We start from the raw sequence: 15,353 nt of genomic DNA, 5'->3' as shown, positions 1-15,353 counted from the left end.
GACTCTACTTTGCAAATGTCCCAGAGACCCAGGCCCCTTCTAGTCCACAGCTCTGCTAGCCTATGGTGTGGCCCTACTTCTTGTGTGCAAGGAAGCATCCTCAAATCTGGGCAGCAGGATGGAGTGAATCATAAAAATAGATCCATAAATAAAGATAAACATTCTCACCTTCATGAGGGAGACAGTGACAAAAAATACAAACAAGCAAATGAATTGTTAGTTGGTTAGGAGGGCTACGGTTAAAAACATAGCAGAAAAGGATGCTGGGGGTGGGAGTGTCATCATACTAAGGGGTGGTTAGGTGTGGTACAGTGCAAATGTGACATTTGATGGAAAACTGGAAGGCGGTGAGGTGGGAAGAAGGATATCTGAGGGAAGAATGTTCCAGAGGGAACAGCAAATGGGAGGGGTCTGGATGGGAGCAAGAGGAAAAGGCTAATCTTAATTTATTTGAGGAAAAGCAAAGATACTAGTGTGGCCAAAGCAGAAGAAGTGATGGGAAGACAAGATGAGAAGAGAGGAGTAAGGGAGAAACGTTATATACATTGTTGCCTCATGGCTTTTATTTGAAGATGAGAAGCCATTGGATGTTTGGGGTGTGGAAATGATCCAAATAATATTTAATAGGACCCATGGCTGCCACGATATGTTTTGGAGATGAGTGCATTCAATTTATATTGTGGTGTAAACAAATTCCTACAAATGCAATGGCTTAAAACAACACAGATTTCTTATGTCACAGTTTACATTGGTCAGGAGTCTGGTCACAGCTTACCTGGGTTCCCTGCTTCAGGCTGCATTCAAGGCGTCCACTGGATGCCAGTCTTTTTTTTTTTTTTTTTTTTTTTAATGTTTATTTATTTATTTTGAGAGAGAGAAAGAGAGAGAGCATGAGCACGAGCGAGCAAGGGGCCAAGAGAGAAAGGGAGAGAGGATCCCAAGCAGGCTCCACGCTGTCAGCCCAGACCCCCATTTGGGGCTTAATCTCATTAATGGTGAGATAATTACCTGAGCTGAAATCAAGAATCTGATCCGGCCACCCCTGGACACCAGTCTTATTTGGAGGCTTGATTTGGGATGAATCTTCTTCCTAGCTAATTCAAGCTGTTAGCAGAATCCATTTCCTTCTGACACAGGAGCTCACGGAGGCTTGCTTCTTCAAGTTCAACGGGAGAGCCTCTAGCCCCAGTCTGCGGAGATTCTTACATTACATAGTGTAACCATGGGAATGACATCCCATCACCTGTGCCTTATTCTGTTGATTGGAAGCCTCACAGGTTCTGCTGTCACTCAAGGGAAGGGAGCTTCTGGATGTTAGGAGGCTGGGATTATTGGAGGTCACCCTAAGGCGTGTTCACTGCGATGACTATAGGACTTTGTTACTATTGTTTGGATGTAGACCTAACACAGAGACAAAGGAGAGAAGAACTGAGAAAGTTGGATGCCATTAACCGAGATCTGGGAGAGGGAGGGAGGGAGGGAAAACCAAGAGCACACATTTGGCGACACAAAGAATGAGATACCCGTTAAACGTCCCTAGGGAGATGTCGTATAGACAGTGGCATATGGAATCCAGAATTAAGGGAGGAGATTAGAGATATAAATTTGGGACTCATTAGCATATAAGAGGTATTTAAAGCCAAGGAATGAGATCACTAGGGTGTGAAGGTAGGTAAAAAACATGTCCAAGGACTGGACCCTAAGCTCCCTCCATTAAAAGTCAGGGGATCAGGGAAGAAGCAGTAAAGGAGAAGGGAGGTAGGTAATAGTGAGATAAGAGGGGTGCACAGAGCATGGCATCTCCCTCTTCTCTCTGAACGTGCTGCATTTTTTGAGTAATCTTGGTTGCCGAAGGCGCATTGAAACCGGGGTTGACTTTGTAATGAAGGTTCAACAACCGGGTTTGCGTTTGTGCCCAAATAAGCCAACCTAATTCAGCCGGAGTGTGGCCAACACTGTCAGTGGGAGTGTGGGAACTGTTTGAGTCAGTTTGAGACTGACACCATAAAAAAAAAAAAAAAAAAAGCTGCTCTATAAAGTGTACACCCCCCTCAGATATCAGGTGACACATGTCACGTGCTACCTCAAAAGTGAAAGGTTTCAAACAATGACAAGGGAACGAGTCTTCCCTTGATGTATTAGATGTGAATTTTTGTGTACGCCTTTTGATCAGACATTTATTTCAGTATCCATGGGTTCTGTACAGAAATTGATTGACATCATTAAAACGTAAAGACCCCCTACGGGCATAAGAAACCACCATTGGTTCACCCAATCATACCCTGAACTTAAGGATATATTGCAATACATTGTACTTGGTAGAGTCTTGTCTGTTGTTAGGGAACACAGAGAAATAATCTTGAAATTCTAAAGCGGTTGAAGTAGAAACAAAGACCCCCTTTGTGCAAATTCAGTACATTATAATGTAATTAGCATCATAGATAATACGAATATGCATGTATACACCGAGTTAGCTGTATCTATTGAAGCTATGTAACTTGATCCCTACTCCCTTTTACATGTAAACAGAAGTCCAAATGTTCACTTAGAAGATCGAATCTGTTCTCCAATTTCCACCCAAGTGTTTCTCAGGTGTCTCCTTGCCCAGCAAAGTCATAACTGTGGCAGGCGACAGATTAGGAGGCTTGTTTCTTACCTGGATAGAGATGATTTAGAATTATTCAGCTTTTAAAACAGTGTGCAAATAACCGACAGCTCCCTTGTACAAATTAGGCTGTAGTTCTCATTGAACTGACGAGGAAACAGAGCAGAGCTCAACTCCCTCTGAACGCGGTGACCAAACACTGCACTTGGGCAGTGAGGCTGGCTAGCTCCTGTTGGACCACACAAGTGACATCCCAACTGGGGCATGTCGAGCTTGGAAGCGGGAGTTACAGGCAGCGTAATGAAACGGCCTCCTTGCCTTTCAGATGGGCTGGAGGTCAAGTTCGTTTATTTGTTTTTAATTTAGCTGAACTTAGAGGCGGGTTGAAAGATGCCTTTGCCGGCAGGGATCTTTTGAATAGCTGCACAAACCTTTTGGTCTCTCTGTCGCTTCCCTCCAACCTCTCCTCTCGTTTGCAGGATTAGAAAAGCACTTGGGAGGCACATTCATCTTGCCGGCGTTGTCAGGAGTGATCAGCGAGTTTTATTAAAAGCCCCGGGACTGCCTGAAAAGCCTCCTTGTCTGAGTTTGAAATGAAAGGGGCATGTTAAGATCTTGGGGCACACTGTCGGGACCCCTTGCCCTGCCCCTTGGACTATGAGCTAACATCCCTGGGGGAAGCACAGAAGCCCTCCTTTGTTGAAGGGATTTCGCCGGTGGACAAATGGAGCTGGCCCCTGACAGCATGAGCTCTCGGAGTTGGGGAGGGCCCCGTGCCCTGCCGCCGCCGCTGCTGCTGCTGCTGCTGCTGCTGTTGCTGCTGCCGGGCTGGGCCAGCCCCACCTTCATCAGTGTTAACCGTGGGGTCAGGGTGATGAAGGGCAGCTCTGCCTTCCTGTTGGGGGATGACCTGAAGTTTGCCATCCCCAAGGAGAAAGATGCTTGCAAAGTAGAAGTCGTGATGAACGAGCCAATGACCCAGAGGGTTGGGAAACTCACTCCACAGGTAGGTTGTACCTGAGATTTTCTATTGAGTGTGTGTGTGTGTGTGCGTGTGTGTGTGTGTGTGTGTGTGTGTGAGAGAGAGAGAGAGACAGAGACAGAGACAGAGACAGAGACAGAAAACAAAGCAGTGACAGCCTTCCAAGGGCTGGAGTGGACAGTCTCTTGTGCGGTGTGATATGGTCAGTCTTTATGGGATTATTCCTGCCCCAAGTGACTTCATCCATTGCTAGTCAGGGTGCCTTTGGATAAGACATCAGGATTTCAAGATGCGTTTTAGGCCACACTTGTGACCGCAGGATAGCAAAAGTAAAACGTGAAGACATTTTCATCTCTGTCCATCACTTGAACGTTCCCTTAAGTAGGAGGACAGACATGGAAAAAAGAGGTGAAAATACTTCACTTTAAATATTCACTATTCTTCAAAGTGCATGGGTGGCTCAGCCAGTTAAGTGTCCGACTTCAGGTCATGATCTCACGGTTCGCTTACAGCCCTGGTTTGCGAGTCTGAACCCCTTATCTGGGCTCTGTGCTGGAAGCTCAGAGCTTGGAACCTGCTTCGGATTCTGTGTCTCCCTCTCTCTGCCCCTACCCAACTCATGCTCTGTCTCTCTCTCTCTCTCTCTCAAAAAAAATGAATAAGCATTTAAAAAATTAAAAAAAAATAGATATTCATTGTTCTTTAAAAATGTCTGTCAAAAAAAATATTTCCCTTTAGTCAAGACCTTGGAAACCTTGTCATTTAAGAGTACTCTACGCACAGTCCTTTTGTAGGATGAAGAGTTACTTTCTAATCCATTGGATTTTAAAAAGTCTGTGCTATATTGTATTTGCTTAAAGTAGGAGTTTATCTCTGTACAAAATAGGAAATTGCTTCTGGTTTCCTTACTTGTTCCTACTGTGGTTTAACTTCCATTGCAGACAAGTTTGAGAATATTCAGCACCGGCTGCTGCTGCTGCTTCTGGAAAAATACCCATTATTTGTGAACTGTGAACATGAATCTTCTTCTCCATTTGGCTAAAGAATCATATTGCAGGAAGTTATTCAACAGTGGTACTAGATGTTGTAGAGATGGGCTGGCGAGACTTAGATAGATGCTAACTCAAATGGACATCTTTACTGCACTCAGAGTACAGTCCGATTCAGAAACCTATCAGAATTCAATGGAGGGTTCTCACTTAGGGAGTATTCCTGAAGTGATAGCAACCAAATGTCTCTCTCCAATTTCCCAGGAGATTTTCTTTTTTAAGTCTGAGCATCCAATGGGCACCTGAAACCCGTCGCGGTATACAATAATGGCCCTCGCTCCGCAGGGGTTGTATTCCCAAGTGTTTGGTAATTGCAACATGACTTGCACTGTGGAAGTGTGTTTGATTGGAACTTACCAGTCGGGGAAGGAAGAGAGACCTGGGATAGCTCATATCCAGAGCCCAGATGTGCTTAATGCAATGAGTGGGTGACATGAATAAGTCAGCTGCAGAAAACGGAGTCCCAATTTCCGGAGTTAAAAGAACCTCCTTGGAGTTGTGGAGAGTAATGTAAGACCCTAATCCTAGAGCTGCGCGGATATATGTGGGTGCCTTATAAAGACTGATGAACTCATAATTTGGAACCCTTCCAATCAACATATTTTTAAAAACTGTTCAACATTTATTTAGAAGTGAGGCTGAATATCTTGTGGGGGAAGAGAAAACAATTCTTCCTGGTGCCCACTGGGGCAACCTGTGGTCCATCTGTATTCAGCTCTGGCCCCAAGCATGGCAATTTGGGGAGAATATACTGTTACTTAAGCCAGTCTCTGAGACGTATCCTCTCCCAGTCCCAAATAGCCTGTGACTTATACACACACATATAGTACTTTCTCTGAAAGTAACGAAACTGTCTCCATTATTTATTTTTGGTGCCATTTTAACGGTCTTCACTGTTTGGCCGGCTCTGCGATACCAGAGGGCAAAAGGGGATCTAAGTTACTACAACTAGGTGAAACGCTTATTTTCTCATAAGGATCGGAATAGTTCTCCAAGTCATCTCCATTCCAAACATTCTCAGATTTTAAGGCAAAAATCCAGTTACTAGGAAGAATATGGAGCAGAAACAACATGCCTGCCTGGTTGAGGCAAGTCTGGATGGGTAGGCTGGGGACAGGACTCCGAAAAGTCCCAGGTTGTCCCCTCGTGTGCTGTGGCTTAGTGTAAGAAAATGTTCCGCGAGTGCATTTCCATAGGTAAACCTGGCGTCTCAAATGGATTTAAATGGTCTACAGAAAATGTGTGACTTACAGCTTCTAGAATTTATTGTGTGAAAAAAAAGAGGCCATTGAACTGTGGAACTTTATTATATTTCTGCCAAATATTAGAATTTTGTACCATAAGGAAACCTATATATCCAGAAAACTTTGTTTCTCAAATTGCCAGGTGATCTTCCCCGTTTGTGATGACACTTTCAACAGAAACCAGATTCCTAAGTAAAGTCTGGCTTTTTTTTTTTTTTTGGAATGTGTGCTTATTTTCAGTGCAGCCCTCCCCAGGGATTTATTTCTTATGGCGTTTTTGAAATTAAGCATAGCCAAATGCGTGTGCACACACACAAAGCCTAAACATTATTCTTTAATAGCACTTACCAGTAAGTCGAAAGCAAGGCTTATGTGAACCCATTTCTAGCAAGATGACTATATTAACAACACCCCACTGTGTAATGAACGGTTTTATTTGATTTGCAGAGAAAATGTTTTGTTTAACATCTGTTCAATTAGTGTTTTCATTTCATTACTGAAGTTTGTCTTAGGACCAACAGGTTCATTTTCCTATTGGATATTTGGAAAGGGATTTCAACTGGCGCATGCTAGTACCTTCTGTTTAGATAACCCTCTTGATATAGTCAATTAGATAAGGTCGGTGGCAATATGTTTTCCTCATGTTTTAGGATGAGACTGCCTCACGCACAGCACTTCTCACACCTGTTTCAAAGCAAGAAATTTCCTGGGTGGAAAGCACCTCAGTGTAGAGCTGAGTTTGCTTTTTTGACTAGGAAATACAGCAGTAAGAGAACATCTCTAGTTTAAACCAGTTTACTGTCATTAAAGTGAGTAATGAGTTAGGAATGTGTGACAATTTAATTATAAATTGTAATTGAAAAGCAGTTGAAGTGGAAAAAACCAAGGCTAGACAGTAATTAGAAAAGGATTTAGCTCTCCTTTGTTTTAGTTGGTAAATTTATGGACAATTATGGTTGTCGCCTTTTATAAAAGGAAAACATATTACGAAACATAAAACAGATGTTTCTTTTAACAAAGCAGATTGTCCCTTTATCACCATGACTATTTGTCAATGATATGGGGAAGGTCTTTCCTTTATCTCCTTCCTTGTTGTCAGTTAAAAAGAGGAACCAATGATGTCTGTGGGAAAAGAAGATCATGGTATTAGTAATAAAGTCTTCTCAGGGAGGATGATGTCTGTAAATGATTGAGCCTGTGACAAAGTATGAGCTAAACACCGTGAACTCAACAGTGATGGTGTGTAAATGCCTCAAGGGTATTTCTTAATCCTCTACCAAATGAGATTGGGCAGAGCAAGAGTCATGGTGTGATGGGGATAGAAAATTCTTCTTTTAAAAATTAGGTTTCCCCAAACACAACAGTGAGCAATTTCCTTAATGGTTCTGAGTGAGGTGATACAATTAATTATAATTTTATTTAATACAAGAAATTACCTTTAGTTTGCTCTGTGTCTCATCAACCATTTCCGCTATTATGTAACCAATAACACAGCCTTTTGCAAGTGTATGAGAAACACGTGTGGGTCGTGTTTGGCCCTGATCAACCCCAACGCTGTCCATAGTCAGTGGTTCCAATTTTGAATATGAAAGTGCTCTCTGGAAAAGAAAGAAATGAAAGGAAAAGAAAAACTGCATAATATTTATAATACAGTGTGTTTGAGGGGTAACGCATGCCTTTTCATGCATACACCCAGGTAGACCTCTCTAACTCAATTGTTATGAACCCCTGAACATTGTGGGTGTATAATATTTTGATAAATGGAACCATATTTAAATTTTTTTAAAGCTTATTTCCTTATTTCGAGAGAGAGAGAGGACGGGCAGGGGAGGGACAGAGAGAGAAGAGAAAGAGAATCCCAAGCAGGCTCTGGACTGTCAGCGCGGAGCCCGACGCAGGGCCGGGACTCGCAAACTGGGAGATCATGATCTGAGCCGAAACCAAGAGTCAGACACTCAACTGGGCCACCCAGGCACCCCAAATGGAACCATATGTTAAGTGTATTATAGACTATAAAAATCATTGTATCAAGAGATAATTACTTCTTAATATATCTGCTTGATCTGCTTAGATTTTCATGATTTCGATATTCTCAAAATAAGACACATCTGTATGAAAGCAGGATGGTGAGCGGACACAGAGGCGGGTAGAGGGGCACAGTGGGTGGTGGTGGTTACAACGTGCACACACGCACACACACGCACACACACACACATGTGCATACCCCACTCATAGGCCATAATTTCCCCAGGCAGTATTCCACTGCCAGAAAAATCAAATCTTGTACCATTTTTTTTCACAAATATTTATCCATTTTTTCACATGAACTAGGTCTTTGACTGCCATTTCCTTCCTAATGAAGTAAAGTATATTCACAATGGTTGCCCGATTCTTGATGAAGACACAGTGAAGCTTAGACTTTACAGGTAAGCAGCACACATAACCATTCTGTGTACTTCTTAAGGCTTTATTTCTATAGATAGATATTGTCATGAGGCTAGTTACTAGATTCCAAAGAAGACGGTCATCAGTAGAAATTGAGGACCTAAGTAGATGAGGCAAGAATTATAGCTGACTTTCAATTACCTTGATTTGTATCATCTTCCTGGCGGCTTTTCTGTAGCAAATTTCTGTCCTGCTTCCCTTCAGGGGATCACCTCCGGTGATCCACCTTCTTACTTCTGACAGGAAGTGAAAATTGCAAAATACAGATTCCTAATGAGGAGTAGGAAAATATATTCCAAAGCTGAATGGTATTCTTCATTCTGATTATCAGCCGCTTAGTTCGTAAGTAGTACAGTAGCTTCTAATTTTAAACATACTAAATGATAGAAGTGTTAAGAAAATCAATTATAAAGTTAAGTACAGAGTGACCATGTGACCCAGCAGTTCTACTCCTAAATGTATAATGAGAGGAATAAAAACCTGTATTTTCACTTGTCCACAAATCTTCACTGTAGCATTATTCGTGGTATCTGAAAAGTTGAAATCCTAACTGATGAATGTATAAGCCAAATGTGGCATATCCATACACTGGAATGGTATTCAGCCATACAACGGAATGACGATCTGATTCAGGCCACAGCATGGATGGACCTTGAACCCATCATGCTCAATGAAAGAAACCAGACACAAAAGGTCATATACCTTTTCATTTATATGCAGCATCCAGAAAACACAAATCCAAAAACACAGAAAGATTAGTGGTCGCCAGGGGCTGGGGAAGGGCACATGGGGAGTGACAGTTAATGGCTACGAATTTCTTTTTGGCGTGATAAAAACGGTCTGGAATTAGATAGTTGTGATGGTTGCACAACCTTGTGAATATACTAAAAACCACTGAGTTGTATGCTTTAAAAAGGTGCATTTGAGGGTATATGAATTATAGCTCAGTAAAAAATTAATTTAAAAAGGAAGCTCATGGTTATGGTATTACTCACTTCATAGAGGTGACTGACAATTCAGTAGATGGGATAGGCTTTTAGATAGTTTTGTACTTATTTTTGTTGCTGTTATGAATATTTGGCTAAAATATCCTAGTGTGTATTTCCCTGAAGTACTACCGTAACACAAAGCGTTTTGTAGAGGACGCTGGAACAGTGAATCATCCTATAGACACTTATGATCACCTGCTATAGCTCACGGCCCTACGCTGGGCATAGGAAACCCGAAGGTGAGGATACATGGACTTTACGTGCTCCTAGGCTGACCCAAAATAAGGGTAGGTACTTGTAATGCAAAACAAGTCTTGAAAGAGAGGCTGGAACAAAATGCTGTGCTCAAAAAAGAAACAATACCCGAGGATTCCTTATAACCAGCACACTGGGTGGTGGTTTGATCTTTCTACGACTGCAGAGTTAGAAAACGAACTTCGGACAGCTTGCCTGGAAGGGCTGGAGAAGCTGATGGGTTCCGACTGCTCCCACTCCTGGAGTTTCCAAGGGGCGGAGAGGGTGCAGGAGCAGGGCCGGAGAAGGGCTGAGGCAGAGGAGCTGCTCTTCTTGGTCTCGAGGACATTCAAAGTAGAATATTCAGAGGAGGTGGAGGCAGAAAAATCAGAGAACATGCTTGTTCCCTCCTCACCTCCTCTTCGGCCCCTTTGGCAAGCTACGTGGCCTTTGTGCCTCGCTGTCCTCACCTGTAAATGGAATTGACAGTGCCTCTCGTGGGTTTCTGAAGAGCAACAAGATGCTGATGCTGCAGAAACTCCTCACCCTTTCACTCCTGAATCACGATTCGGTCCATAAACTGCACGAGCTTGATACTCTTAAATGATACATGTGCTGGGAGTGAGATTCCGAGCTCCCAGAAGTCATTACATATCAGTACGGATGACGGGTTTGAGAGAAGGTGTTGAAAGAAAGATCCTGGGGATGGAGATGGCGGGAAAGGGAGTCGACACCAAGCTAAGGAGATGAACGGACAAGGACAGAGATTGGGAGTAGAAATCCAAACTCTTATAAAGGCAATCTTTAAGCTTCAAAGCAAGTCAGTTCACAGATACCAGAAGTATCTGAGCACCAGTACATACTGCCTTTGCTCCGTTCTCTCCACAGATTTACTGAGACGGATACCTTCATGGAAACCTTTATCCTGCGGGTCTATCTCCTGGAACCAGACTGTAACATCATCCGTATGAGTAACAACGTACTGGAGGTGTCCGAATTCTATGGCCTGTCCCGAGCCATTGATAAGAACGTGCTCAGATTTGACTACGAGGGGGCGGCCGGCCTGGAGTGCACAGTCAGGCTGGATCCTGTGCCGGGAAGCCGGCTGCCAGCCCACGGTCAGGTGGTCCTGCCGGAGCCTCGGCCAGAAAAACCTCGTGGAGATCAGCCGCACAGTTTTTTCCCTGAATCTCGTATGTATGTTTGAATACCTATCTGAATGTTACGAGAACTGATGTATCTGGAAATAGTCATTTTCCACTGGGACAAAAAGTTGGACTTGATCTAAGAACGTGTTGCTGGTTGAAACATGTCAGTTAGTGGGGAAGAGTACGCACTTGGGGATCCATACGACCTGGGTTTGAAAACTGCCTCTGCTACTTATTTCCTGGGTGATTTTAGGTAAGTTACTTAACTGCATCAAGCCTCTGTAAAAGGAGTAAGGAGAGTAGCTGCCTCACAGGGTTGTGGAAAGCTGGAGTAAATGAGATCCCGTGCACAAAGTGTGGTTCACACCGTGTCTGGCTCATAGCAAGTGCTCCGTAATTGTCAGCTGTTATTATTCATGGTAGCAATGGCAGGGGTCGTGAGAGTAGTTGGTGTATTTATTAAATACTGTTTGATTATGAATAAGTCTGAGGTAGAGCATAGCGGTAGCCGTGGTTTAAATCAGGAAGAGTTGATGGACAATGTTCCTTCTGTTATTCATTTCATCAGTATATTTTGGGCACCTCCTATATGCACAATAGTATTCTAGGCATTATGGGAAGGCCAAGAAATAGAAGGGATAATCACGATCACAGTAATGCCTTGAATTTGGGCCTCAATTTACAGCTAAAGGCAGGCTAGCACACGAAGTGCTCTTGTTCAGGGTTCACAACCATCTGGTTAAGAAGTAGAATACTCATTTTGTACGTCAGGGGAATGTACAGAAGGCCACTGGAAACGCGAGTGGCCTGTGTGTGTCATTTACCCCACAAGAGTGAACTATGAAGCCGGGCAGAGACAGAGAGACTATGGCAGAGATGATTATGGTTTTTAGTGGGAGAGATCGGGTTGGTTGAGGTGGTTACAGAGTATTTAAAGGGGGGTTAAGAAAAGGACTCCGTGGACCTGGAAGGGTGTCTGGACTTGAGGGTGTGACGAGCACAGCAGGGAGAGAATTTCAGCGAGTAGAACAGCCTCAGAGAGACCACATGAAGAAGCCATGGAAGTGGATGCAGTGAAGGAAGGCCTCTGCTGGACGATGGGAGGCAGTCGTGACCCAGAGGCCTATCTGTCAAGGATATTCAAGCACCAGAACATGCATTTTATGATTTTTTTTCTCTCAGTGTGACTTTTGGTGGGCAAGGATCTCAGGAGACAACTGGTCAACTATTCTTTTCAGTAAAAGAAACAACAGGGTTCTAGAGCAATGCCAGCCCTCTCCGTGAATGACTAGAGGGTATATGAGGGTGTTCGTGAGGCAGTGAGAGGGAATAAGTATCCATGGGAGGGAGGATTAGTTTTTTACATTTCACAGTCATGCTCAAGTGACTCTCTTAATTCAGTGCTGTCCATTCTAGAACTGGGAACAGACCTGAAGTGTCCAGGTGGAAGCTGTAGCCTGGGCCTGAAGAAAGCAGGAAGTTTCAAAGTGAGCTGTGAGGAGTTCCTGCTGATGGGGCTTCGTTACCAACACACGGACCCCCCTTCTCCCAACATTGATTACATCTCCATCCGGCTGGACCTCACAGATGGCAGGAGTAAAATCGTATACAAGGTAGAGTTCGGGGTTCTGTGTCTGTCCCCCACCGCAGCAAGAGAGCCACCTCCATGGAGCTGCTCGTGCTGACTGCCATGCCGGGACAGACAGCTCCTGGGCCATTGCGGGTGGGACTGCCCAGTGACGCATGAGAACTGCAGGCTTGTTGGGGCGCCTGGGTGGCTCAGTCGGTTAAGCGTCCGACTTCGGCTCAGGTCATGATCTCGCGGTCCGTGAGTTCGAGCCCCGCGTCAGGCTCTGTGCCGACAGCTCAGAGCCTGGAGCCTGCTTCGGATTCTGTGTCTCTCTCTCTGTCTCCCCTACTCACATTCTGTCTCCCTCTCTCTCTCTCTCTCAGAAATAAATAAAGCTTAAAAAAATTAAAAAAAAAAAAAAGAACTATAGGCTTGTTCTGCCAGTGAGTGCTTGAAATTGGATGGAGCCTTTGTGCAGACTGTCAGTCTATAATTTCTCCTCCCCGACTCTCCTAACTCTGCCACCACTAAGGCAATGGAGGAAGGACTGGGGCCAGTTACATGCTACCCTTCTTCTTCCTCCTCCCCCTTCAGTATTCTTCAGCTTGTCATTTGATCTTTTGTAGCACCCTCTCTTTGAGGTTTCATTTCCCCCTTCTTTTACAGAACCTCTTTTCCCCCATTAGAGGAAATGAGGGGGCGCACACATCCACTAGGTAAGTCCATGGGAAACTAGGAAGAAGGGGAAACCTAGTCCCATTTTTATGAGTATAGTGGATTATATCCTTTTCATTCTTTCAGACTTTGAGATGGAGGACTAGGTCATCAAAGAGACAGGCAGTCCCCCGAAGCCTCTTCCATCGTTCAATCTCTTTTAAATCTCCCGCCCTTCCCTTCTATTGACCTCACACTGACATGAAGGTAGAAGATGAAATCAATTTATATGAAATATTGAACATGCTACTCCACTGATTCATATACTCTAGAATTGGTTTATTTGGTTAGCTGAGCAACTGTGCATCAGCTAAAACAGCTCAGACTTCATGCTGACGTAAGATGATCCACGGTAGCATTCATGAAAGACCTCCATCTTTCAGACTTTGACTTCTTATTAGGATTCCTCCTAAGAAACTCAGATATTGAACATTATTATCCACCCCACCCCCCCCACCGCCAAGGAATTGATAAGACAAGAAATGATAAGAAAATAATAAAGTAAGATCACAGAATTTTAGAATTGAGATAGATGGTCTGGTCAAATTGATTAGGTAAATAACGTGGAGAATCTTAAAGGATAGATTTCTGAGCCTCACGGTAGCGAAGAACATGAACACTGGGCCCAGTTTGCCTGGGTTCAAATGTCTATTTAACTAGCTCTCTGACTTTGGATTTTATGCCTCAGGTTTTAAAACCTGAAAACGGGGATAAGAGAACCTACTTCTGAGAGTAAGCGAGAGAAATAAACAAGATGATACTTACAAAGCACCTGGCACATAGTAAGCACCATGCATGTTTTGCCAGTTAAAGAAGCTACCCAGGAAAAAATGGGTCATCAGCTACGTTTGGAAACGACTGGTGTAGCCCAACCCCTTGTAGGGTGGTGGCCAGAGAAATTGCATGCCTTGTCCATACATATGTGGCCTTATGACTGAGCCAAGACTAAATTCTAGGCCTCCTATTTGTAGATGTCTTTTTGTCTTTTTGACACAAAGCTTTCACTTCTATTGATTTCTTATCTCCATTAAAAAAATTAGACCCATTTTTCTTCCTGACTGATTTTTCTTCCTTTAAAAAAATTTTAAAAAATATTTCTTTATTTTTGAGAGAGAGAGAGAGAGAGAGAGAGAGAGAGAGAGAGAGAACGAACCAGCAGGGCAGGGGCAGAAAGAGAGGAAAACACAGAATCCAAAGCAGGCCTCAGGCTGTGAGCTGTCAGCACAGAGCCCGATGCGGGGCTTGAACTCATGGACCATGAGATCATGACCTGAGCCGAAGTTGGACACTTAACCGACTAAGCCACCTAGGTGGGTCCCCTGACTGATTTTTCTTTTTTTTTTTTACATCTCTATATTGAGTTAGGACTTTGTTTGTTTATATTTTCAGATCAGTTTGATTGGGATTTTTCCCCTTTAAATGACCTTCTTGTTTTGTTAATTAACTTACTCCATAGGCAATTTGGCATGTCATAAAACACATTCTTTTATGAATATCAAAACAATATGCTCACTGCAGAGAATAATTTTTAAAAACCTCATAGAAAGCACAATAAGAAAACAGAACGAGTTATGTTTCAACCCTTTTATACACACACACACACACACTTATACACATGGTAAGGAGACAGGTACAACAGTGTTGATTCTGTTTCATGCAACTGAATTTATACTATATTTGAAGTTTTAAAATCTTGTTATTTTATCATTTTTATGCCTGTACAGTCCATTCTCATCAAGTAACTAAATGACTCTTCACCCATAATTTCTTCTAGATTTTTAAGGATTTCTTGCTTACATTTGTTTTTGTAATCTACCCAAAATGAATTCTATAATATTGCGAAACACAGGAACAGTTTTTTTCCCAAGTAGCCCAGATTTCAGCACTTGGTATTGAAGAACTAACCTGTTTCTCATTGATTTTTGATGCTGCTTCTATTGCATAGAAAATATTATGTATATGACTTCAAGGCTAGTTCTTTTGTTCCTTAGATTTGCCTACTTATTCTTGTGCCAGTATCATTCATTCTAAATATAAAAGGGCAATGATACACTTCAGTATTTTACAGGCAAGTTCTTCCTTATCACTTGTCTTCAAAGTTTCCTAACCCATTCTCACCTATACGTAGTTCTCAAGCCCTAAGTAGTTTTATCGGGATTGGATTAAAACCGTATGCTATTTTGGAAGTAATTGGAATATTAGAACATTTAGCATACTGAGCCTTCTTATCCAGAAATGAGGGATCTCGCTTCATCTAGGCAAATGTTCTTTGATGTGTTTCTGTAAAATTTGCAGTTTTCTTCATGTAAGTTGAGCATACTTATTAAGGCCTGTCCAAGGCAGTGTGCTTTTGGGAAATTACTATGAATAGGC

At 42.9% G+C, this 15,353-nt stretch overlaps 1 protein-coding gene across 1 annotated transcript in view; it reads left to right on the top strand.

Moving 5' to 3' along the window:
- Window positions 1-3,329: 3,329 nt before the first annotated feature.
- The window catches only part of LOC115499080 (FRAS1-related extracellular matrix protein 1-like), a 42,661-nt gene continuing 30,637 nt past the window's right edge, over window positions 3,330-15,353 (top strand). Inside the window, exons 1-4 of the mRNA XM_030292809.2 lie at window positions 3,330-3,611; window positions 8,212-8,306; window positions 10,437-10,741; window positions 12,113-12,309. Coding sequence (XP_030148669.1) covers window positions 3,330-3,611; window positions 8,212-8,306; window positions 10,437-10,741; window positions 12,113-12,309 — 879 coding nt within the window. The remainder of the gene's footprint in view (window positions 3,612-8,211; window positions 8,307-10,436; window positions 10,742-12,112; window positions 12,310-15,353) is intronic.

This window comes from Lynx canadensis, chromosome D4, assembly GCF_007474595.2.
Source record: "Lynx canadensis isolate LIC74 chromosome D4, mLynCan4.pri.v2, whole genome shotgun sequence".
In the NCBI taxonomy this organism is placed as follows: domain Eukaryota; kingdom Metazoa; phylum Chordata; class Mammalia; order Carnivora; family Felidae; genus Lynx; species Lynx canadensis.
This window is presented reverse-complemented; position numbering and strand designations above follow the sequence as displayed.